The sequence below is a fragment of the Rissa tridactyla genome, chromosome 8, assembly GCF_028500815.1.
Source record: "Rissa tridactyla isolate bRisTri1 chromosome 8, bRisTri1.patW.cur.20221130, whole genome shotgun sequence".
In the NCBI taxonomy this organism is placed as follows: domain Eukaryota; kingdom Metazoa; phylum Chordata; class Aves; order Charadriiformes; family Laridae; genus Rissa; species Rissa tridactyla.
The window spans coordinates 44,912,755-44,939,021 of NC_071473.1; the positions used below are offsets into that span (position 1 = coordinate 44,912,755).

At 40.8% G+C, this 26,267-nt stretch overlaps 1 protein-coding gene across 7 annotated transcripts; it reads left to right on the top strand.

Moving 5' to 3' along the window:
* Positions 1–1,237: 1,237 nt before the first annotated feature.
* AKR1A1 (aldo-keto reductase family 1 member A1) lies at positions 1,238–25,669 on the top strand. 7 transcript variants are annotated; one of them, XM_054210765.1, is made up of 9 exons: positions 1,238–1,521; positions 5,928–6,023; positions 11,521–11,640; positions 13,349–13,500; positions 16,212–16,407; positions 17,003–17,202; positions 18,245–18,317; positions 19,773–19,859; positions 23,564–25,669. In XM_054210765.1, the coding sequence occupies exons 2-9, from the start codon at positions 5,934–5,936 to the stop codon at positions 23,627–23,629; spliced, it is 984 nt and encodes a 327-aa protein (XP_054066740.1). In that variant the 5' UTR covers positions 1,238–1,521; positions 5,928–5,933; the 3' UTR covers positions 23,630–25,669. The 7 variants fall into 7 exon arrangements, with proteins under 7 accessions (XP_054066740.1, XP_054066743.1, XP_054066746.1 ...); XM_054210768.1 differs by lacking the exon at positions 1,238–1,521 and adding an exon at positions 1,581–2,174; XM_054210771.1 differs by lacking the exon at positions 1,238–1,521 and adding an exon at positions 1,951–2,320.
* Positions 25,670–26,267: the final 598 nt, after the last annotated feature.

Sequence of the window (26,267 nt, forward strand, 5' to 3'; positions counted from 1 at the left end):
CAGTGCCGGAGCACTGGAACTACCCAGAGATTCCCAAATGGGTAACCACGCCAGATTTTACACATATCATTTTGATCACAAGTATCTCCCATGTATCTTGGTAGGGAATGTGTCCCTGATGTGAAAAACAAAACCCCTGTTGTGTGTAAAAACAAAGGCAAAGAAATGGGTTCGATTTCAGAACACTAGCATGCATTTGGGTTTCTGTGCATGTTGTTGGAAGAGAATTTGAGGATTTTATGTAAGTGTATGCAGGACTTCTAGAATAAGATGAACTTAGTTGGAACAGCAGTGTGAACTGGGCTTGGGCAATGCTGGGCACATCAGTTCTGCGGCAGAGCTGATCCATTGGACTAGATGAACTCCAGAGGTCCCTTCCAACCCCTATCATGTGTGCCCTCTAAAGCCAGCACGTTAGGACATCATCATACATATTTTGTAGAGCTGATCACTGCACATGCAGAAAGCCCACTGAATCCTGAACATACCGAACTTACTGTGTACACATGGTACCATCAGGGGCACATTCAGAGTAAAATCCTGGCCATGTGGGGACATTTTAGTATAATACATGCAGAAAGTCAACTGAAAAGTCAACAACTGACATGTTCCCAAGCCGTGGGGCATTTATGCACAAGCAGCTGGTGGTGCACAATAGTTTTAATGAAAACAATTACATATAATTAAATATACAATGCACATAGTTGTTTTCCTTGTTTTGCTCAAGTGAAGATGGTATTTCTAGGTCAAAATGTCTTGCATTACCTTTTCCTTCTCTACACGTCCTTTTTTTTAATTAACAAACTGTACGTTTGGATAATCACTGCCTTTTGATGACAAAATGTTTTAATCTTCCTTGCCTTTTCTCTTTTACTCCCTATTACATTATCAGAGGCTGAGGTTTGTTAAAGTTTTCATATGTGGTATTAATATAATTCAAGCTTCTGTTATTGCATTAAGACTGTGGATTTTCAAATGGATTTGTGATTGACAGGGTCTCCGTAAAAAAATAAATCAAACACAGCAGTGATTCCTCCCCCTTTATTCTTTCCTCTTCTCAATGTTCTGTTTCCTCTCACTTTTAATTGTCTTGTCTCGTCCTTGCATTCTCTTTCCACTTTCCTGTATTTTTTCAAAACAGGCTGCACAACAGAAAAATCTGGTCATGTGCATGCCCAAGAGATTAATTAACCTTTGTGCCTTTAAGCCTCCTGAGCCATTCAAGTCAGAACAGCAGAGAAAGAATCTGTAGCAGAATTATCTTTCTGGAAATAAATAACAGCCTCTTCAAAACCTTGTTGGATATACACATTGCCTTATTTCTGATCTTACTATTTTCAAATTCTGAATGTTTATAAATTACTTATAAAAATGGAAGCCCGGAGTAAAATTTGAAACTGGTTATAATGTTCTTGAGTTGTTTTTAAGATTAGATCTCTCACTTACAGGCCAAAGTCTGCTGCTGTTGAAGGCTGTCTCTGACTACAACAGCAAGATTGCTACCCAGAAGTAAGCACTCAGGTAAAATCACTCTGCTTTAATCTTACTTTCAATCTTCTTGGGCAAATAAGGAAACACATTCTTATGCACCTGCAACAAAAGGGGCCTCAGTCCTCTAGGGAAGTGCCACTTCTTGTTCTCGGTACACCTTTTTTTTAGCAGCTTTTATTAGCCGAAGTGAAACGAGTGTGACTGGCTTTGCACTTTCCCCGGATTCCTGTTATTTAGGGCTGCAAACAAAACTGGGGAAATTCTGTCTTCCTAACAATAAAAACAGCTTGAAGAGGCCAAGGCAAACAGCAGACAAGGAGATTTTTATGTCACTGCTATACAGCTCCTGTAGCCTTTATCCGTTAGCTCTGTACGTTGCCGTTTCCCCCTGTGTGGTGCAGTTTACTGGGTTTATCACTTGAGCGCTCGGCTGTGAACGGGACAGCCTGGGCGGTGGGAATTTCCTCATGCGAACCGAACCGAGAGCCGGAGAAAGACGAACGCGTCAATCCCGGGAGCGGGCCGGGGCAGCGGGCCCCGCACTGTGAGGGAAAACCCGCAAAGCCCGGTCAGCACCGCGAAAATCACAACACCGGAGCCCGTTCCCGGCGGGGCCGGCCCGGTGGCAGCTCCCGGGCGGAAGCGGAAGCTCCGCAGCGGCGGTATAAGTGGTCGGCGGCGGTGTAAGTGGTCGGCGCTGGGCGGTGTGGCGGTGAGTGAACATGCCGGTGGGGTGGTCTTATCGCCCCTCCGCCGCCGGGCGGACTCGCTCTGGGCCGCCCCGATAAGGGGCACGTTTGGCGCCTCCGGCGGAGCCGAAATATGGAGGGTTAGTCCCCGTTTACGGGGCATGAAGCGATTCGGTAGCAGGGACTTCCGTATTTTCAATATATACCTATTTGCATAGCTGTGCATATTAATCTAATTCATATTTGTATATATATTACTGATGGGAGACTTCTTGCTTTGCATTAAAAATAAGTTGTAACTGTGGGGTGATGCACAGCTGTGGATTAAGCTTCTCTGGTTATTAAAGCATCCTTCTAGCCAGGCTGCTTACAATACCTTTGAATTGCTCTGAGCCTTAACTCTTTTATGTGAATGTGGCAATAGGCGGGTACTGTTAAGCCAAAACCACATCTTACTTGTCCAGAACTAGTTTGCTTCTATGTTTATTTTTGGTTTTGCCTTTCTAAAAAGAGGCTTCCATCTTTTTAATGAATGAAATAATGATGGCTAGCAGACATTGTAGTTCTCTTACTTCCCCTTGTTAGGGGAAGAATCTGAGTGGAAAGTATTAATTAGTGTGTTTTCTTCCAGTGTCTCTAATTCTGGCATATTTCCAGTCTTCCAGAGGCTGTAGTTGTACACTCTCTATGATGTTAATATACAACAGTGTTACATGAAGCAAGATGGTTCTTAGAAAAAGTGCTGATGTTAGTTATTGATTAAACATGTGTACCTTGTCTTCTGGGCTAAACTGTTGCATTTAAGATGATTGCATAATGTGTTTGTTTAAAGCTTATAGCTGTGTTACGTCTGTGTTATAGGCTTATGTGAATCAAATAGCCTTAAGTCTTTAGTTGTGTTGCATGGTGTGAGAAGATACCTTTACCTAGGCAACTAAATTCAGGTAAAAAGCGCCTACTTGCATGTAGCTAACTACAAAATTGCTATGCAAATTCAGAATAGAAGAGAATACTGCTATCACTGTTAGTCTTTCTCTGACTTCCTACCCCATAAAATAAATGTACACCTACAGTTTGGCTCACTGAGGCCTTCAGCACTAACATCTGGACTCAATACATCTCAGTACTAATTCAGAGCCATTAGTTTGTGTTTAACTACTGTTCTGCAGCAGGAGATGCTGATCCGTTACAATCCCGATAAGACTCTGTAAAGTATCGTCTCAAATGCTATTTGTTAGAGCTAACCCTATAAAGAAAGAGGATAGCATTGATCATCTTACATCCATTCAGGTGCTGGGAACCCTGAGTCATGCATCATTGAACAGACCTCCGCTGATTCACGCCTGCCATGTTGTGCAGATCCTTTCCATAGAAAGGGTTACCCTGTTTCAGTCACTTGAGCTAATGGGTATTCTCTTACAAGAAAAGGACTTTATTCATCATTTCGACTGTCAAACAGATAGGATGCCTGCATGAGAACTTCCTGCTTTCTTAGATAAAGGCAAGGACACATAGGTGGTGTAATTGCAGGTGCCAAGTGGGAGCTGCCTGCAGACTCCTGTTAGAAATAGCTGTTGAACTTATCTGTGGCCATGGGATGTGCGTCCCACAGCACAGGCCTGAAGGCCATGCTGTACATGAAGCGCAGCACAAGGCAAACCTGGACCTGCTCAGGTTAACTGTTACGTGGATCGCCAAGTCTTTGGTGTGGGATGGCCTTCAGGTCAGGATCCAACTAATCTATTATGTCTCTGTAAAACAAGTGTTCTGGTTGGTGTCTGCTGTAAATCTATGAAAATATGGCTTCAGAAGCTAAGCAAGAAATTGAAAATAAAAAATTTCTGTGTAAGCACATCCATCAGCTAGGACTTAATTATCTGAGGAAAATGATAAGAACACGGAGAAGGCAGAGCTGTTTTGGGATAGTATGCTCTCTGAATGCTCTGCTTTGAAAACATGCATTCCTCCTACAGTGTCAGCCATTCAACCAACATTACATGGTTCCACTCTTGATTATTCTTTTTTTAAACAAATAACATTAATGTTTTGACACAGCAGAACTTGGGAAGTAACTTCCTCAGCTTCTGCTGAAATCAGCTAGTCAGCATCCTGAATGCCATTTCTTTTTAACAGTTTAACCAGAAACGTAGATTGTGAGAACACTGGGACGCACTGAAAAACCTTCCTTTTTGATTAAAAACTTTGCCATTGTGAACAGATTGCTGTTTGTAGCAGCTGTGATGCCAGCAACAGGTAATGGAAGATCCTGCTGGACCTTTGTTCTGTTGAATTTCACAGAGAAAATGCTTGGATATCACAGTGCTAGGCATGAGAGAGAAGCCCAGGCTCAAAGTGACAACTCACTCTGCATGATCTTTTTTTCATTCTCCCTTTAGTAACAGAAAAATGCTACTCCTCTGTGAATTTTTGCTAAATCAGGTGTGTAACACTTTCTATAAGAGCAATGCTAACTATTGCATTGTTTGTACTTGAAATGCATCTTATGCAAGAGCTGAGCTCTTAGTCTCAAATTTCCATCAGAGTCTACATGTTGATTTTGGCAGTATAGGAACAAGGAATCTTTCATCTCTCTAAATGATAGTGTCCATTTCTGATGGAGCAGGGACACAGAAAAGAGCAGGAAGACAGAAAGTTATTTTGTGATTAAAAACACACAAATATGTAAGAACCTAGCATTTTTCTCACTAAGCACATAGCTATTTATAGTTCTATGTCAGAATGATTAAAAAAAAATATATATATGCATCAGTTTTACATGATCCATGTACCGAGGTGTTATTTTCTAGTATCCACCTTTAAAAGTGTCTCTATTTTGTTCACTTTGCTAGCCCCCACTTCACATCAGAGTTTTTTAGTGCTTGGGGGAAAAAAAAAAAGGTCTAAAGGTCTTCTCATTTGGTAGCATTTGCCTGTTGCAGGTGTGTAACAATTCATAAACAGTTATGCTTGTTGCAGAGGAAGCCAAAGTGTTTCTGGTTTTCTTCACAATGCTGGACAGCCTCGATAATGAGCTGTAGTCCAGTTCTGAGTTGGTGAAAATTGGGATTCAAGGTTGACAAAGCACGTATCTGGCATAAAAATATGGGACTGATCCTTCAGCAGTGATGTTCTTTGGAACATTATTTTTTGTTTTCTTTTGGTTTTGTGGGCTATGCCTTCATAAATGCCTTTACCATTCACTCCTCATCGAACCTCTATCTGGTCTTCAAACTTTAATCTGCAGCAGCTGTTTTTGACAAAATGTGTTTATCCCTAACTGCAGCAATAATTAGAGCTTGGTTCCTGAGCCAGCTGTTAGTGAGTTGGTAAAAGTGGAAGACTTAGTGCAGAAGTCCTATGGAATTATTTTACACTAAGGGCAGACAAAAATCTCTTGTGCCCTTCTGCCTCATCAATGCTTGCTGCTAATTTAAAAAAAAGAAAAAGCATGTTTTCACCTGAGCTTCTGTATTAATTGTATGTTATTGCAGGATGCTTCTTTTTGTTCTTCTCAACCCTGAGGAATCTTAAACCTGGGCACTGTAAAGGAGGGCTCTTTTGTGTTCTCTCCAGGGTAGCTATTCATCTCCTTTATACCAGTAAAATCTGTAAAGAAGCTACTTCAGCTTTATTCTAGCATCAGGAGGAACTCTATGATTTTAATTATTTATTTTTGCATGGAAAAGGTGAAGTGTTGCAACTTAACTGAACTGCTGCAAAACTCAGTTTGTTCTTTTTCTTTTTTAGGCAAAAATGTCTGCAGCATGCGACTTTGTTGGACTCCACACTGGGCAGAAGATGCCTCTCATAGGACTGGGAACTTGGAAAAGTGAACGTGGCCAAGTAAGCAGAGAACAATACAACATTGCGCTCTCAACTAGTGTTTGTGTTTTGTGTGCTTTTTTTGAAGATCCCGGGTGTGAGGCCTGGATCCTTCACTTGAATGGTTTTAGTCTTAGGTCCAGTGAAGTCAGTGGAACGTATGTATATATTTGCATGATTTTAACATCTTAAGGCACAAAAGCAGCAGCAGAAGTTCCTTTAAGACTTGTTAACGCAGACCTCAGGCAGTGGTGCTCTGGGAGATGAATCCATAAAGAGATTAATGAATAGGGTGAGACAAGGAAAATGCTGTAGCTGTAATACGGTGCCTGACTCTTCTCCTGGTAAATCCTCAGGCTGCCAGTTTGACCAGACATCCCTCTGACTTGGGCTGATGACTCAGCTGAAAGCATTATTTTGTGAGGCAAGAACCCTAGTTGTTCTTGTAATAAGTCCTGTTCCAGTCGTCAGGCTACACTTAGCAGAAAAACAAAGAACTTGCTTGGGTCACCCTGCTTTTAGACTAAGACGACTAACGTGTCATTAGACATTCACTCTAAATCCACTTCTAAATTCGATTCTAAATCCAATGAATTGGCAACACCACACTTGGAAGCCATTCTGTGCGTTATTACAAACTGTCTGTGGGAATCTTTGCATGCTACGGACTGTTCCTCCTACTGTAATACTTCTCCCCCTTGTCTGTCCTTTCCTTTCTGTTTCATTTATTTAAAAATATAAATTCCTGGGGGCAGAGGTTGCCTTTCACAGCAAGTATGTGGAGCGTTCAGCAGGAGTGTCCTCTTGCTTGGTGGAATTCTTAGTTATTATTGTTGTTTTAAATGTTGTTTTTAATGCCTTTTGTGTTAGCTTCATGATGGTTTTTGAAGTATGTTGGATGACATTATGCTCCTGACTGAGAGGGAAAGTTAAAACCCTTCTCAAGATGACCCATTGTGGTATTTGCTCGTGCCAGCTAGAGGAAAAGGTGGGAAACAAGCTATAAAAATTAAATCTATTCAGAGCCATTTTATTGTTGGGCTTCCTGTCCAAACAACTGTCAGGACAGTGGATCTGTTGGGAATAGAAGCTGTACTAATGTGGAAGATGAGTTGGTTTGAGAGGTCGGTCAACCTCTTAAATGAGGACAAGGATGAATGTTCAGCTCTGTCACTTAAAACATCAACTGACAGCTGAATTAAGTTTATTAACATGCAGGAACTTAATTGATGAATTTCTGTGCACCCAAAGGAGTTTAATGTGCATTGTGCTAAAACAAATGCCTGAAACTAGACAAACAAAATATGAATGCATTGTTTATTTTGTGCACTAATTGTTCTGAGGAAAGTGCAATCTTAGAAAACAATCTGGAAGGATCCTGCTTGTGCATAATTTAAACCTAGTTCAGATGGATTTTGCCATAGTAAGCAGCACTTCTAGCAGATGAACTCCACAGGGGATCCAGAGATCTTCTTTGGGGTCCCATGGAAGTCAATGGGAGTCACTTCGGTGGAATATTTACGATCTTCAAAGACTTACTCCTAGAATGTATTGAAGACATGATCTAGAAAATGCAGTGAAAATGACCAGAGTTACAGAAGTTGCTACTATTCCTTTCCTATGGAATAAATAAATTAGTATTTATCACTCTTCAAAATTGTTTGCATTGTTTGCATCTTTTACATGGAGATTTATCAAATTCAGAAGCATACCAGCAATTTGGCAGTGTCCAAATGGTTTATCCTTAACAGGACATGATGTAGTTCAGGGAGAATAATTGCAAATGTGAATTAAAGGCTAAGGGCCAAAAATCTAGAGAAGCATAATAATAATAAGTGATTGTATTTAATCTAGTTGTTTCCCAAGTAGAAGCTGTTTATCAAAAGCTGTTTTGTGCAAGGCTGCATTAGGAACAAGAGTGGAAGTGGAGAGGTTTTAGATTATTTCAGGTAAATATTTTGCAGATTGTTATTATTTTCCTTGCCAAGCTGCATTTCAGTCCTGACCTTACTCTCTTGATTAATTTATTTATTATTGCTGTTACTATTCCTGATCCTAAACAAGCCTTGTCCTTGAAGCCAGATCTTGGTGGCCCAGTACAAAGGTGTCATTGCAGCCCTTCTTTCCTAGACGGTAAGAATAGGCGGTGGAAATTATTGAATCTAAATTCACATTGGAAGACTAACTTAAAATAATACGATGTTTTCTATCTTACATGATCAAATGTTAGAAGAGAAATTTGTTTTACATGTTACCAGGGGAACACGATGGAGGGCTATTGAGTGGAAGGGAACACAGTACAGAAGCTTATGAACTGGCAGCATGAATGAGTTCAAAGAGAAGTCTATTCAGATAGGAGCATCAAAAATAGCAGTAGCATGCTTTTTTTTAGTATTGGATTTTTTAATATTGGAGTTTGATTATCTGTAATCCTTTCATGCTTTGTTCTCTGCTCTCAAGTGGGCCATCCTTTCAACCTGGAGGATTGATCCCTACCAGATGAACAGTCTAACCTGCTGTGGCAGAGGCTGATTCTGTAGGGAGAGAGACATGGGGCTGAGGGAAGTTGTATTTTTCAGTGCGAAACTTCAAGAAAGCTGAGGAGGAAATGTGTACCTTAGAAAACCAGTCAGACTGGGTGTCTTGTGACAGGATTGCAGCTGTGGAGGAGACATTTTAGTTCTTGAAAAGTTTGTTAGAGAATCCTTCTTACGTGCACACAAATTCACTACTACTAGTATATATTAAGGGAGGAACTTGAATTCCACATCTGAAGGATAGGAGGCAAAACTCTTTATTTTAGGGAACATCAGCATTACTTATGTGGTGGTCTGAGTTCCTTTTCAGCAAATTTTAGTACAGTATGTACAAACTGTGATATAGCAACACTTAGGTTCCAAGTCATGTTGCATCTGAATATCATGTGGACTGGTGATCTGTTTTGTTGTTTGTTTTTTCCTATTTCCCTTCATCAAATGTACTGCTAAAATGTGACAACTTTGCAGGAAGCAGGGGAGGCTGTCAGAGCCCTTTCTTTCCAAGTATTACTGACTGGAACTGTTAGAGTGAAAGCCTCTTCATAATGGCTTGGGACTGTGCAGAAGAGGCTCCCTAGTCACCTGAATGCTGTGTTGCTTGGAAGTATAAAGATGGCTTGTTAGTTTTTCACCTTGTGATGGGCAAATTGAAGAACTGGAAATCTAGTAATGGATATTATAATGAATTGGGACTTTCAAATTCTGTTTCTGAATCTGCCACTGTTGTTAGCAATATTGTGTTCCTCCGTCTTCAGAAACAAAAGAGGGTGGGTGGAAGACCAAGTCTTAAGTTGTGTGACTCAATTTCCCCAATGCAAAATGAACTCAGTAGTTGTTCCTTCCATAGCAGTATTGCAAGGCTAAACTAAAGTAGATATGGAAAGTTTCACGGATCCTTTGGCTATTATTACTTCACAGCACCAAATATCCAGAAGTGTATGAAGCTCCAAGTGCTTCTGTCATCTTTTTTTTTTCCTCTCCTGACCCAGCCCCACTGGAAATGCTTGTACCCATCTGAACATAATGTCAAAAATACAAAACTTTCTGTTAAAACAAAGTACTCTTTTTAGGTTTACAGCTGTCTGTTATTTGGGTTTCCCACCCACACTTTTTTTTTCACGTTTTCTCTTGATTATTTGCCTTGTACATGGAACAGGAGCTCTCAGTTCACATTGGAATGTCTTAGTAGGTTAAGAGTAGTTTACAGAAGTATAAATGTTGCCCAAATCTAAACCTTATTTAAATGACCAGTCCCGGTTTTTCAGTGCTAGAAATTTATCAAAACACTCTGAAATAGAAATCTGGCCTCCTTTTTATCACTTTGCAGAGATGTTTGGAGTGTCTTATCCTTGTTTTTCTGCATGTAGTGCCTATTTACATTTTATGGCAAGTTTTGTACCTGTTTGGATTAAAAAAAATGTATTATCCTGGTAGAGGAAATGGGGGATTAGTACAGAGAAAGAACACAGCTCTTGCCTTTCCTCTCTGCTTCTGTTCCACAGCTCCCACCTTTTAGGAACGTGGATATTGAGTTTGAAAAGCCTTTAATATGTCTCAAGTGATTTCAGAATTACTACTATTGACTTTGTAGCGACCTTCTGAGGAATGTCTTTGTGAAAGTGAAACAAGGACTGTAAATACCATCCTAGAGAAAGGAAGAGCTTACTTCACTGCTGTAACAGAAGTGCTTTGTCATTCTAGCTAAGGGAAACTCTACATTCCAGTTTTCCTCTCAAAATGCCAAGGAATGCAGTCAGAATATCCTGTGTCTGCCTGTACTGCAGTCCTTGACAAGAAAAATAAATCAAATCCACCAGCAGAAGTGAGATCTTTTTCATGTCTCATTCCCCCTTCTCTTTCTGTAGCATCTGAAAGCAGGACTGTACATGTTTTTAATTGTTGGTAATAATTTTGTAAGCTTTAAAATTGAAAATGCCAGTACTTTAAGTTGAAAGAAATCAGTCTCTCTAGCCTTTGTGGATGCATTTTTTAATTTCTCGACAAGACAGACATAATCTCAATAAATAAATTAGGGCCCTACTGCGTCAAGCCTTACACACAGAGTAATTTACAGTCTCCCACAGTCTTGACAGACAAGTCAGAGAAGAGCGATGTATAGAAATCACTGTACAGATAAGGCGTACTCTTACAAGACTGTAGCACTTGAGATGGGCAGATGTAAAAGAGAACATGTGCTTACTGTCCACTGCAAGTTAAATAAAATAGATTTTACTTAATGCTCGTCAGCCTAACAGGAGTTAATGACTGACTACACTGCAGTCTGAGTAGTTCTTGGTTCTTGCACAATCAGTTATTAAAAATCTTCATTCAAAAGCTATTTAAGAATCCTTGAAAAGATGCCATCCTGCGTTTCCTTCTTTAGTTTCTAGACTTGCTCCATATCTGAGGCCCACATGTGAATGTTTTGTGCTTATGCTTCATTAGAGCTTTCAAAAGCAGAAAAAGATTTGAAATATAGAGCCTTTATTCCCAACCGTTCTGGCTTATGTGTAACAATATGGAGTGAGGGACGTGTGGCTGTTGGTAACACCTTCGTTGTCAGCAATGTGGAAAGCAAGATGCAAAGCTGTGAGCTTCATTGGGAGATTCCCCACAGGCCATGGGTTAATATTCAGGCATGATTTATTTGAAAACTGCTTCTTATTGCTCACTTGATATTTAAGAAAAGTGTGACAACTCTAGGTAAGAATGAAGCCCTATTCTGTTTGGTGAGTTCTTGCATGCTTGGCCTGTGTGCATGGTTCATTTCTTGTTACTCTTGGAGCGTCTGCTAGCAATTAGCTCTTTAGTCCTAAAGGCTGTGCTGGAGAGAACTGTAGCCTACTCTCTTTGAGTCTCATGACCTTACGTAGGTGTGTACTTTGGGGTGTTCCTCACGAAGTCCCTAATGTTTGAGGGTTCCCCCCCAGCCATGTGTCCCTTTCTACTGATTGCATTGGGTAATCTGTTTCTGATTACAGGTGAAAGAAGCGGTGAAATATGCCCTAAGTGTGGGTTATCGCCACATTGATTGCGCAGCAGCTTACAGCAATGAAGCGGAGATCGGTGAGGCTTTCCAGGAATGCCTTGGTCCCAACAAGGTAAAAACACAAGAATCACCATGCTAACTATATGCTGTATCAAAATTTACAGCTATGACCTGAAAGTAGACTGTTAAGTTAACATTTGTTGCTTTTCCTTCTAGTCTGTACTAGCTGTTTGTTACTTACCAGGAGCAGGCATGAAAGAGGGCTTTCTCTCCTCTTACAACCATCCTGGCTGTCAGGAGGAGAAAAGATAGTCAGGAATATTTTCATGGAAGCTACAGAAAATGCCTTTTTTATAATTGCCCTGCCTGCCCCTTTCACCCTCGCAAAGTATCCCAGTTTGGGTGTTTAAACATTGGAGGTTCTCAGAATTGCTAGTTATAATGTAAAATATTTGCCATGTTATATGAAAAGTTACTCTAGTTTGCCAGTGTAGAACAGCATACAATGGTGGCTAACCACAGCAAATTCAGTCACTGTGGGTTTTTTGGTTATAGATAAAATATGAGTGAGTAAATGCGTAGGGTGGGTTTTTTTGTTTTGTTTTTAACCAGTGATTGCATTTGGAGGTTTGGTAGCTGTGACTCTAGGGCCTGCCTCTGAGACTCCATGGCCTAAATATAATGTAACGTGACAGGCATTCCTATGGATGACCTGAGGTGGAATCTTAAATTCATCCGCTTGTTTTTGTTGCCCCGAGGGGCCAGAAGGATTACCTGTTCAGCCTCAGGTCCATGGAAAGAAAGTTCTTATGTTCCTGCTTTCCTGCTGCTCTTGCCTTGGCTTTAGGGCAGTCTCTTTGTTATGTGATTAGCTTGAGAGAGGCTGTTTTCAGCTTGCCCCAGGGATTCCTTCCTACTAGATATGGAAACTAATATAGGGAAGCATAGGACTCTCTTCTTCAGTTCATATTATCTAGCTAACTTAAAACTAGAATTTTTAAAACATCTTGCTCTTTAAACACAACAGCTATATGTGAAACACAGAAATTACTGAGTAATTGGAGGAGAGAAACTAAGGAATTAATCATTCCAGCCTTTACAAAGTATAGACTTGAATGAAATTTGGTGATAGGTAAGACAGTGAGAAGTACCTTCTGATGGTGTTCTCTGTTTTAGCTTGCCAAATATGATCTTCCTTTTGCATTTTATTCTACTTAGTTAACCAACTTTCTATTTGTTCAATTTCTTGTTCTTACCCTTCCAATACAGGGTATAGGGTGCTCAGTTCTTAGTGCATTCCTTCCAGAACCTAGAAACTCCAGTGCAGAGGTTTGGGGAAACAACTTCTGTTTATTTTCCCACGCTCTTTCCATGAGAAGCATTCTTGGTTTATAACATGTGATGAGTATAGTAAGTTAGCTGGTTGTGCCTAGAATATGTGAATTGTTAAATAGGAATTACAAAATTTACATATGAATAAACCGAGTAATCATTCTTTTGGCCACATCACACTTAGTAGTGGCTTTAACACTTGAATTGGAAAGTTTGGAAAAGTGTGTGTGTGGAGAGGATTGGTTTGTTTTTCAAAACTTCTAATAAATTGCGAAGTATTTGTTAAATTTTAGGACTGGCCAATGTGTGTATTTATCTCTGTCTTCTCCATCCAGTACGTTTTTGAAAGGCTTAGCTGTAGGTTCCGTGTGTTACTTTTTTGTTTTCAACTTAAATTGTTCTCTTTGTTTTAAAGCTAGTTGGGAAATTGCTGCAATTCTCTTTCTGAACTTCTTTGGGTAAATTATGCTCTCCTCCCTTTTTTAAAGGTTATTAAAAGGGAGGACCTCTTTGTAACATCAAAGCTCTGGAATACCAAGCACCACCCAGATGACGTAGAGCCAGCGCTAAGGAAAACACTTGGAGATTTGAAACTGGCTTACCTGGACCTGTACCTCATGCACTGGCCTCATGCCTTTGAGTAAGTTCTACATGGAAAGGGCACAGAATGCAGAAACCCCAGTTTTACCTAAGTGGCTGGTGGTTTATCCTGAGGACCTTCTTTCTGAGCTGTGAATTTCTTCCTGTGTATACTGCCTGCAAGATGTTTCTCACTGAAGCCACTAGTGTACCTGTACGCTTACTGATATTTGGTCCATTCATTCACAGAAACAATTGTTTGAATTTCATTCTTCTTTGAATTTCAGTTGGGTGGGAATTCGTTTACTGTTAGATTTGTAGCATATCTGTAAACATACAGTAGAGGAGACAAAACTTCTGGTTTTGTGTAGAAGTATTGTAAATAGAAAAAGGATAGTTGTTCTCATTATTTTGCAATGATGAGGCTGGAAAAATGGGTGTTACGTCTTCACTTAAAATCTTTAGGCAATTACTTAACTTTTTTTAATAGTGAGAACAACTAAGTAATGAAATTAGGATCACTAAGCTTCTGACGGTTTGGCATGGGTGCCAAAGTTAGGTAACTGAAAGTAGTCTAACCAGGAAAAAGTAATAAAACTTTATGGGACAGGCTTCTGTACTCAAGCTTGCCATTGTATACTAGCTGAAAATGTGGCTTGCTGTGAGGTAAAATCTTTGAGTTTAAAATGTATTAGAAGTTTAAAATACACTAACATACATTAGAAGTCTAGTGTCTTCATCTAGGCATTGGGGAAGTGTGGCAGCTGTTCTTGGTTCTGCCATTGACCTACATGGTAACCTTGAGGAAATACCAAAACTGCTTTGTGCCTTAGATTTACTTGTCTGTAAAATGAGAATTAAGTGCTTTGTAAAGAAGACAACACTTTTCACTCATAGTTATTAACTGTACTGAAGTGGCCAAGCACATGCAGTATCAAGGTGGTATCTGCATGAGGAGGAAATGAAAATGACTTCTTAGGACACTTTAATTGCAGTAATCCTACAATTTGAGGAATTATGAGAAGAGATAGTTCTCCAGTTAAGTGCTAAGTGCACCTATCCTACAACCCCATCAGAAGCAGAGTTCCTTGCACTATTTTCTTGTAGATATGGAAGTAGGTTTTCCTCCCCTCCGCCCATACGATCAGGCAAGGGGAGCATAAATCTCCTGACCAGATGTTTGCATGGAGACCTCACTCACCGGGAGAAGGCCTGTCAGATTGAGGGGCTTCTGTCTGTTCTACAAATCTGAGAACGCTTTTTCCCCTTCTAGTCATATGAACTGAATTTTACAAAACATACCAATAAGAAAACACTACTGATAACAGGAAAGACACTCCAATTACAAATATATCCCTCAGCATAACAGAACGAGGAAGTGTTTTCAAGCAGAGCTGGTTTGGAGGAAGAACTTCTGTTAAAAATTCCCCCTGTTGTGAAATAACTTTGTTTTCCAGTTGATTGAAAAAAAAACCAAAACATTAAACATTGCTTTGATAACAACACATAACACAAATAATGATGCATATTTAGATATTACTAATATTTAAATTTGCTTGATGTTGTGGAAACTGTTGACAAAACTGACAGTTTCGGCAGTTTCATGTTTCCTCATTGGAAACCGTCCACCTCCAGTTGTCTGTTAGCTCTACTTCAGCTCTTTTAATGCATGGCTATATATAATGCCTATTGTATTGGGAAGCTGAGCAAACAAATGTTACTTACACAGAAATTAAAACAGACTCTCAGATGAAAATCACAGTGCCTCTAGGTCTTTAAAAGTAATCTCTCAGTTAATATACTAGTCTTGACACACGAGGCTGCTTTTCTGAGTTGGGAGCTCATAAGGCTTTCAGTTATTTTTGGTTCTAGATTTATCAATGACATGAACAAAACCCATCTCCCCTTGTCCCCCAGCTGCTGCCATTTCTTGCACCATTCACTGCTTAGCTCGAGCTATGTAGGACAGGCTCTGAGATCTGAGCTAGTGGTGTCCTGCAGTGCTCTTCCAGTGGGATTGCTGGCAACTATCTGTACATGAACTGCTCAGAGACCAGTCCTAGTCCTTTAGCAGAGTGGTGGTGTCACCTGGCATAATCAGGTTCTTTGTGTCTGATTTGTTTTTCTTTTTTTTGTTGTTGTTATTTTTTGTTTGGCTTTTTTTTTATTTTATTTTTAAATGGGTTGGTATGACTATCCGGAAACACACACAACCTACAATCAATATGTAGATGTTAAGACTTTTAGGAGAATCTGCACTTGTATTGAGTGCTGATGCTGCTACAGAATCCAGAGGGGTTGGGAAACCAGCATACTTTGAATACAGTCTCTCCTAGATAGGTCTTAAACCAAGGTCACTTTGGTAGCAGCTTCAAACAGACTATGAAGAATATCGGTCTTCTCTCAAAAACAAATTGAAAAACCAAAGCTGTCCTCTGAGTTTCTGCTTTCTCGATCATCTGTTTTACTGTGATCGAAGTGTGCAAACAGCTGCTGCTGTGTATACAGTGGCTTATCAGTTCTGTGAAGTCACTACTGTATAGGTAAGTAGTTCAAAGTAATGTATAACAAGTATACATTGGAAAGACAGTATGTGAAATTCTTACAGGTTAAGTCAGCATAATGGCATTCAACAAATTAGCTCAGTTCGTACTCTACCCTCCAAACTATGTGTAAGCTTTTAAGAATACTTTGGGGAAAGTTTCTTTTGGTGAACAATTAACATAATATAAATAGTATACATGTACTTACACTTTACCTTTGATGCTGTAGACGAGGGGACAACCTGTTCCCAAAGAATCCTGATAACACGATGCGTTATGATTACACTGATTACAAGGATACCTGGAAGGCTATGGAGAAGCTTGTAGAAAAAGGTCTTGTGAAAGCCATTGGGCTGTCAAACTTCAACAGTCGTCAGATCAATGATGTACTAAGTGTGGCTACTGTCAAACCAGCTGTGCTGCAGGTAAGGTGAATAATGGAGAGGGTGAATACCTTTCCTGTGTGTCTGTAAGAGTGAAGAATTTGCAAACCAATGCTATGTGTTTAGCACAAGGGGGGTAGCTTCCTATGTACAGGGAAGAATATAGCCACCTCTGTAGGAGCAGGGACACAGAGGTGGTCTTTCAAGGCAGATTAATGTGTTGAGGAGGAAGCCTGTATCCATGTTCTGTGGCCACTTACGCCTGCTTAGTTGAACAGATCTATGGAAGAGTTCATCTTCCCTGTCATGAACTATTTAATCTATAAGAAATAAAGACTGTGGGAGAGTAACTTGAATCCATTCTGTAGAGAGCTTCCTTGCTTGATGGATGATCTGTTTGGTATGTGGAGAAAATCCAGCACTCTAAAGTTAGGCAGTCTGTTTTCCTTTTCCTGTAAGCTTAGCCTACCAGACACTCTTTCTTTCTTTCATTAAAGCTTATCTTCATAAGGTTTTGCAGAATGTTGAATGACCTCCTGTGATGTGTTTGGTTCTGCTATGCTTTTGACTTCTGGTTTGTTTAGAGTTTTGTGTTGATATTTGTTCCCTAGCCACTCACTGTGGATCCTTTTAATAGGTAGAATGCCATCCTTACCTTGCTCAGAATGAGCTGATAGCTCACTGCCAGAAACAAGGACTGGTTGTCACTGCCTACAGTCCCTTGGGTTCTCCAGATCGCATGTGGAAACACCCAGATGAGCCTGTGCTTCTAGAAGAACCTGGGATCAAAAAACTGGCAGAAAAATACAACAAGTCACCTGCACAGATCATCCTGAGGTACCAAACAATTGTGAGAGAGGGTGGCATTTGGGACCCAGCCTTAAATAAAGCAAAACACACAAGCTAGAAGGAATCTACTTAAAGTGCTTGTTCTTCCACATCGGTGTGAGTTAAAATCAAAGGGAGTGCCAAAAGCAGACCTCATTTTGGTGCTTGTTTGACAGAGTTGGTAAAGTTGGTCTTGCCTGGGGGCAGGTGGGTAGACTAGATTGGAGGGGTCCATTCAGGGCCTGGATCCTTGCCTGGAACAGTTTGCTACTTTTTTTTTTTTTTTCTGTGGAATAGCAGTAGGACAGTTAAGGCAGCAGTGTACCACATTTGAGTGCCACTTACTGAATTTGCCTGTGGCCAGTTGCTTGAATCCTTGAGCTCTTGCTGCTGCATTCAAGTGGGCTTCCAGGAAGAGGGGCTGAGGAAGGCACCTTCCTTCTTCACACTGAAGAACCGTTTGCTGTTTTGTTTTTATATAGCAAAAGCCAGCTACTGGATACTGGGAAACAAGATTGAGTGATACCCAGAATGTGATCAGCACCTTGTAAAGTAAAATTGGATTTCTATCCTCGTTTTTTGTCTGGCTCTGTATCTATCGATATCACTAGCACAAGTCTTGGGCAGCAGCAAGCTACCTTGCCAGCTGAACATGTTCAAGATTTGAGGCTCAAGCCACTAGACAGGCACTTGAGGGATTTGGGTTTTCTTCTAGTTTCTTGGTGATTGTTATGTTAGACCTTGCATAAAATGCTTAAGTACCTTTTTATGACTGTTTCTTGGGTTTCTAGCTTAAAGCACCTGAAACTTGCTTGCTTGCTCAAAGGATGAGCATCTTCCTCTCATTAATTAGTCCAGCAGCTGCTGTCTTGCTTGAGCTTGGACATACTAGGTCCTAATACAATACAGTGCTATGTCAGCCCTCTGCTGGGTATCTTTATTTCGCATAGAAACATAAGTGGCATCTCTGCTGCCACAGATTATTACTCAACCAAAATAAATATTCTTGAGCTGCATGCATAGAAAATCTCTCTCCTCCTTCTCTTAACAGATGGCAAGTGCAGCGTAAAGTGGTTGCCATTCCCAAGAGTGTCACTCCCGCTCGCATTCAGCAAAATGTCCAGGTAAGTTTAAATGGAGAAAAGGAGTTTCAGCAATGCCCTTTCATGTGAGTAATATACTGTCATACTACTTGCAGAGCAACAAGCTGAGGCACTTGAGTCATACTTGTTCATCAATGTATGCACATGCTTAGAAGGGAGGGTAAAGATATTTGGAAAAAAAACTTGATATGTTTTAAGAAGTTAAATGTGTGTATGTGTACACCTATGTGCACATGGACGCTCTTGTTATCAAAACGTAAAGAATGTCCTTGGTACAAGTCTAAATGAAAAATCTGTACTGAAATTTATCTGAGATACAAATGTATTGAACAAGGGACTATTCTGGTGATGTTTAATGGTTCTTATTTATGAATAGCAGTTGTTCTACCCCGCAAGTGAGGGATGGTGACTATTTCTGCAGCAAACTGCTATTCTAACAATGATGAAGGAATATAATTAGTGTGATTCACTTCTGCTCTGAAATAGACACAGCTCGCTTTAGAAATTATTTGAAAACTCTGACTTCCAATAATTTGGTAAGAAGTCTCTGAATCACCTCCTGTGATCTTTTTTCAGCCCTTAATCATACAGATTGGCTGGTTACATACTTATTTTTAAGTTAAGGCTTGTCTCTGTAGCTGTTACTCCCATTAAATCAATTTCTGCTGTGTAGTTTTACTGCTAGAAGTGTCAAGAAAATCCAGTAAACTCTGCAGTTAATCGAGGTTTAGATCTGCATGGGAACAGAATATTGAGTGAATAGGCAGCACTTGGAGGAACAGTCTCACTTTATGTTTGTGGAAGAGTGCTATGCAGTATCAGTGTAAACTTAGAGTTGGCAGGTGTATGAATGCCTCAGGCTTTAAGCCTTTGGGTGTTTGTTATAAGATGGGTTTAATTGCAACTTCATATTTATGAACAGAAGACAAACTGATACTCTCTGAAGCCAAGATTTTTGCAGATACTTAAATTCTATTAATCAGAGTTGTGCGGAAATTCCCTCTATTTGAGGCTCAGACTTAACAAAGTTGCAGCTTCTGATGGTATTTGAATTATTACGAGTTGCATTATGTTTAATTTACTTGGGTTTTAACTAGGACCTTGCAACTCTAATACAGCATATAGGTTTTCTTTCTGAAAGTAGAAAAGAACTATTACGTAACCACAGCTTAATAAATTATTCCAATCTTGTGTTTGTGTTTTGCTTCAGTTACAACTGTGGTGTTGCACTGTCATCAGAGATTAAGCACTGAAACAGTCAGCAGTATCTCAGGTCACTGCTGCTGTTCCATTCTGTCCTGGATGATTGATAAATCAAACCTTTCTGCCTTTAAGTCAGTTTTATTGCTTGAGGATCTCTAGAGAAATTCACGGCACAAGGGGATGGTTGTGAATTACAAAGGAAACAAAACCAAGAGGCAATTAAATATGAAAAATCTACGGTTATTGAATAAAGCCTCTTGCTTCTGTTCTCAGGTGTTTGATTTCAGCCTCACAGAAGAGGAGATGAGCCATATTGGAAGCCTGAATAAAAACTGGCGTTACATTGTGCCAATGATTACGGTAAATTTCTCATGTTTCTAATGGTTTTGATTATGTCTGTGTGGTCACAACTTGAGGTTTCTGCAGTTTTCTTTCTTTCACTGTCCCTATCAGAACTACTTATGAATCAGAACACTACATCTTTTTAGGGTATCTAAAATGAAAGAATTTTTCAAAAGCTGGGTACACAAAGGTAGCTTTTTGAAAACTTTTTTCCTCTGCTCTGGCTGCTGACAGCTCCCTCAAGTTCTCATTACTGACCTGTCCATGGGCCTTTAGCCAGAGTCGCATCCTACTTCAAATCTCACCAAACTCCTGCTGGTTTGTTCATCTCATGTACAAGCAAGCTAAGGTCCATGGCATTCCTCCAGAAGTACTTCTTGTTCCAGCTGTCCCCATCTACTTTATACCATAAACCTTTAAGATCAGTGAAGACTCAGGGTGCTGTTAGTTCTCCACATTCATGGTGGAAGTCACATAAAGGAAACCGGCCACTCCCCTCCACTGGATGTCCCCCCTTTCAGCATCTGCTGTAATGACCTTCCAAAGTCTGGCTTAAGCTCCATTATTTTTCTTCCCAAATCCATTAGCTGCAGCATCTTTTAGCATTAGTAGTTTACTCTGTCACGTGAAACTTTACCTCATGTGCTATCAGATACCAGTCTGCTTGTAGAGAAACCAATGCCTTATAAATGTGGAAGGCTTCTTGGTCTGTCTTTTCTTATATTAAAGGACATAACCTTGTTCCTTTTCCCTCACTGAAAAAAAAAAAGTAATTTCAACATCTTATTGTCTGCTGTCTTTATAGTGTTCTTCATTTTTTGTTGTCCTGCCTCTGTATATACAGCAGAGAGCTGTTGCCATTCCCTGGTGCATCACTGACCAACATATGACGACTGTGCCATAATGAGTCTGAAGTGATTTATCCCTTCTCTAGCATACAGTACACTGCATAGATACAGTAGGTATCTGAAAATTTGGAAGCTGTCAAGCATACCCTTGGCTCTCCAGCTGTTTGTCTGCCTGTAAATTATTCTTCAACAGTCAGTGGCTACTGGCTATAGGAGTTCTTTGGGGAAAGCTCTTCTCCAGGATTTATCATTGAGGTTTTTTGGGTACTTGAGAGCATATAGATGACTAGTTTTGAGTTAGAAAAGAGAAGTTGTGAATGTGTGGTGAATTACTGCCTCATATCAAGGGTAGATACTTGTTACAGCTTTCACTGTTTGTCATGCTGGGGCTTACAAGAGCTTCAAGGCCATGCTTTTAACTGTAGGGTTGCTTTAGTATGTGTGCGTAAATATAAACCCCCACATCCCTGCGACCAAAATTATCCTTGTGTTTATGGATCATGAGTCTGTACACCAAACTGCGAGCTTAGCTGCTGATCTCTGTGTGGTAGTGACAAGCACACCTGCTGCTGACAGTATGTTTCTTTCAAGTGTTTTGCTACTCATGCTGCAAACAAAGTTGTTTTGTTAATGAAACTGCAGAATAGATTAGAATGTATTCCTGGCTTGGACAAGCCAGGAATAATTCATGTGCTTTTGTTACCTGGGAGACCTGATCAGATCACAGTGATTCACAAAGGAGAGATGAAATACAGTTCAAAGTGCCAGCCCATCCAACTAGAAAAAGGGTGAATGCGATGCAGCTGAGCTTCAAAGATATTGCCATATTGTCAGATAACAAGACAGGAAGAAGCAAGATGAGGAGAATTAAAACACGACTCTGTAGCTGTAAGGTCTCTAGCGGAACCTTTTGTCTCCTGCCCATCCCTTCTGGGCTTATTGGAAAGAATTTTCATCAACTGTGAATTAAAATTCCTGTCTAACCTTTCATGCCTATCTCCTCTATGAATCTAACTTACTGTGTCTGGATTTCAAAGTGTGATATGGCAGTGGTATCAGAGCTCCTATCATAACTGACGAGACAGTTTTTCCTTGCTCTACTTCATTGATCTATAACCACAAGTTCTTATAGTTGTGCCACTCTTCTCCACACTGTGTTTTTGTTTAAAGCCTGAGGATATTATATTGAATGTAGACAATTTGCGTTTTTTTATACTTTAACGGTTCCTTATCTGGATAGAGATTGGAAATTACCTTACACCAGCCTGAAATCCAAACTTTTGGAAATGCATAGTTGGGCAAGGAATATACTTAGTGGAACTTGAATGACCAGTGAGCCAGGAAAGGAGGATTGAAAGTGTTGTACACATGATGACGATCTGTCTCTTTTTGGTAGTTACCTACTGTTGACCTGCAGTGTGTTCGCTGCCAATTTTACCCTTCCTCCTTCTCTCAAATTCCTGGGGTAGACTGGAATTAGCGATGTGAAACATTGCTTCTGGCAGCTGCTGTATTGGCACGCTGCAAACAGAATGCTTACCTGAAGAGCTGTCCTGTGTAGTGAAATACACAGGGGGAAGAAACTGGGGGAAAGAATGAAGAATGTGAATCCTAGGAACATGAGGAAGTTGTTGGCTCTCAAGAAAATATGAGTAAACATGAAGATACTGTGATACTTTTGTCCACAGTTTTAAGGATTGCCTTCAGTTGACATCTTCACTTCAGCTTGTATTTTAATCTGAGCATCAGTCAGATGTTAAACCTTAACATCTTAGTTTTCTGCTCTGTAGTGCCCCCAGGTGACTAATTGCACACTTCAGTAGTCTTCACGGCAAACAGTTCATTAGTAGGGATTCCAGTTGTTGCTTTCAAATGCAGGTTTTTATACTGAAAGCTAATAGAGGGACTCGATAGTGGATACTTGATTTGAAAGTCTCTGTGATTTCCTCTGCCCCCCTAACATTTTGAGTGATCTCTAACATCACATTTTTATGCATAAAAATCAATGATTTCTCTAACAACTTTTATTCAGTCATTAGTCGCTTAGTATGTTTTAGCTGAGTGATGATAGTCGTCACCCAGGGAGGTGTCTATCTGCTGATGCTGCACCTAAATTTCCCCAAACATTACAGACGAGGAGCAAGGTTTTACCTTAGCTTTTCGGTGTTGCGATGGACTTAATGCAACTATAAATGCAACTTGTGTATTTGAGTGCTTAGAGGTGGGATGAAGGAACTGAGACTTCTGCATGGCCACATCTGCTTTTGGGCCAGCCTGAGCCTCTTTCATTATCCGTGGACATCAGTTTCAGTATTCTCATTTTACAGCTGGAGAAGCTGGTCTTCCATGGAAATGTTAGACAAAAAGTGCTACGGAGGGGTTCAGTGATGCTATTAATATTTCAGTGTATGACCCCGACCAAGCTATTCAATGTGTTTCATCTTATCCACCTGTAAAATTGACATCCCGGTAACTATCCATCATGGAAACATGGGCAAGAGCTCTGACTCCTGTAAAGTTTTTTGAAGTGTGCGTGTCACAACACTTACTCAATAATGGCTGCAAGGCAAAAGGCTTTTAACTATTCTTAATCTAATTCTTCAAGCCTCAGCAGCTGGAAGAAAGATTCTTGCTGTAGGCTACAGAAATCTGTCTCTTTTTAAATTTTTTTTTTTACTTTTTTTTTTTTCCCAAGGAGTGCTAAGAGGACTCAAGAGTAGAGGGAACAACTCTTGTTTTAGCTGAAAAAGATGCTCCCAGATGTTTGGGATATGAAGATTTAGAAATCTAAACCGTGCAGAATTTGAAGCTGAGAGTAAAGATGGATTTTTTTTTTTAATCTTTCTGAGATGAGTCTGTCTGCTTACTTTACAGGTGGATGGAAAGCTAGTAGCAAGAGACGCCGGACACCCCTATTATCCCTTCAATGACCCCTATTAAATACTAGAAAATAAGGTGTTAGAATAACATGCTCCTCTGCTGCTCTTCTACAAAGTAATTGTTGCCACAATTTGTCAAAAAAAACCTGTCCAAATCAAATCTTCCTTCCTGAGTAGGTTTACTTATGATGTACTGCTTCTAATTGACCTCCTATCTGGAGATACTGTAGCTTCCATGTCAAAGTTTGTGGATTTATTACAATGACTGCAAGCTTGCTCCTGGAAGCATCAAATCTTTTGGGGATTAGATAAAGAGTGGGGGAGTCTAAATCAAGTTCCAAACATGTTATTATCTTATATACTTTGGGTTTACTTTTACTTTGGGCAATACTTTGGGTTTACTGCCTGTGAAACAGTTTTGAAAGCTTTAGTTATGACCATGAAGGGGGGGGGGGGGAAGGCTGAAGGCATGAAAGCATTTTAAGACTAAACAACTGCTCAGACATCAACTTTGATATCTTTATTAGTATTTTTTTATACAGGGAATAAAGTGAAATGTGCTACAGTTGCACTATGTCCATAAACCATTCATTAAACCCCAAGTAACCAGCCATGCCCAGTGCTTTTCATCTACTTTAGAGTACTTGTGGGACCTGATATTATCTTATTTTCTTTTAATTTGCCTGTAGATTTGAGGAAAATAAATGCATACCGTGGAGCAGGCCTTCAGGCCAGTCTTCTCTGTTGCTTGCCACAGGGATAGGTTTCAGCTCTGATGTTAGCTCTGATTGTCCTATCACAAAAGCCTCAAGTACTTTTTAGCAAGTCTTATAGGAAAACATCCTGCTTTAACTGTAGAGTTGCCCTGTGTCTCTTTACCAAAGGTGTCCAGTTTGGGTTCTGGAAGGTCACAAAATTAGTTCCTGACTGTACAGTAAGAGCAAAGACCCGTCAGAGGGCCCCTTCCCATTTTAACATCGCGTTTTTGCCTGCTGCCGGGCTGATGCTTGGGAGAGCTGGTCGTGTCTCCTGTTCTACCGCTGACCTGCTGGTAACACTGGGCAAGACATTTGCCTTTCCTGTGCCTCTGTTTCCCCAGTTGCCATGCCTCTGTGTTACTCCCTGGCAGAGACTAAGTTACAGAGTGCTGATGCACCTTTGAGTAGGACTTGAGTTCTAGCACTAACGAGAGTTTTCTTTTGTTTCTGTCTCTTGATGAATTGCTGCCTGAGAACCAAGGGCAGGAGGTGTTAGTACCTACCAGTGCTCTGATGGTGATACCTTGTGTGGCCTTAGCAACGTTAACACTTTATTTTGGTTTTCTCTACCTGTAAAATAGGATTAATGCTCATTTGCCTCCGTGCAGCCAGGGTAGCGAGGCGGAGTTTCTAGGGGCCTCTGGGATTTAAAACAAAGGAACTCTTTCAGATCTTGTTGATGCCATTCAGAGACAGCCATAGGCAGGACTCCTCCTTGGCTGCTGTATAAAGAGAGCTTAACTGGCTGTAAGTAAAATAACGAACGCTTATTTTTTTATTTTTCCCATAGCAATAACAAACATAGAATTACAAAAATAATCCTCTGTATCCAAATAGCTCAAAAAGTAAAGAAATAGATTATTTTAGTTTTGGTAGCCTCACTTACGTTAGGCCAGTAGTAAAACTACATATTCACCTCAAGCGTAATGCCTCCTCAAGTATTTCCTGCCCTGGGCCTCACAGCGTGTGCCCGAACTGGAACAAACCTGTTTATCACTTTTGGTAATCCTTGTGTAAAATTTAAAGAATTCCTGTTCCTCAGTAAAGTGTTTCCTAATTTCTGCTGAATTCACCTCAGTGGAGAAAGCCATTACGGCTCAGTTAGGATTCTTTACAAGACTGGATGTTTTCTTCTAAGGGAAATGAAATCCGTCTTGTTTTTTCTTATTATTCTAATTGAATACGGGTGACTTCAAATACAGTTCTTGCTGCAGATCGGTAGGGAAGCAATTTCACTCTGAAGACGCTACGTGGAGTGTTAACAGCAGCCATCCTGCAGGAAAAGTGGCTTTTGTCGCGTGTATTTCACTTGCATGTCTTAAATAAATCCTGTACTCTGTGTATGACTGTGACACTTTTTTCCCCCCTCCTCTAATGTCAGGGCCTCGATTAACTTTTCCCAGTGTCTTCTCTAATCAAGGGAATTCCTAAGAAAAGCAGATTAATTGGTTATCTCTATTAAACCCACGAGTCCCAGCTCTCTCGCTGCACGGAGTAACACGGTGCAGTTGAAGCTGGAGAACTTTTATCCTGAAATAAGCGGGAAAATGAGGCTCCGGGTGTCACCAACGCCTCCGCGGCCGCTGTGGGAGGTTTTCCCGGAGCTCTCTGGCGCCGGGGCGCCGCAGCCATGTCGGCCCGGGCTGGTGGGCTGCAGGGGACGCGGGGCGCCTGCCCGGGCTGAGCCGGGGCCGGCTGGCCTTCAGCCAGCCGAGGCCGCTGTCGGGGCGCGGGTCCCTGCCGTCACGCAGGGCTCCCCGCCGCCACACGGTGTCCCCCCCCCCGGGGGTGGGCGGCAGGCAACGGGGCCCTTGCACCGCCCCGGGGCCCTCACGGCTTGCACGGCGGACTACATTTCCCAGCGTGCCCCGCGGCAGCACCGCCGGAACATCCGTTGCTCCCCATGGCACTACACTTCCCAGCATGCCCCGCGCCGTGCTG

Excerpts from the sequence above, each read along its gene's own strand:
- AKR1A1 (XM_054210765.1), top strand. The coding sequence starts at position 5,934 with ATGTCTGCAGCATGCGACTTTGTTGGACTCCACACTGGGCAGAAGATG. Across the intron at positions 11,641-13,348 it reads AATGCCTTGGTCCCAACAAG|GTTATTAAAAGGGAGGACCT; the intron begins GTAAAAACACAA and ends CCTTTTTTAAAG. Across the intron at positions 16,408-17,002 it reads TCAAACCAGCTGTGCTGCAG|GTAGAATGCCATCCTTACCT; the intron begins GTAAGGTGAATA and ends TCCTTTTAATAG.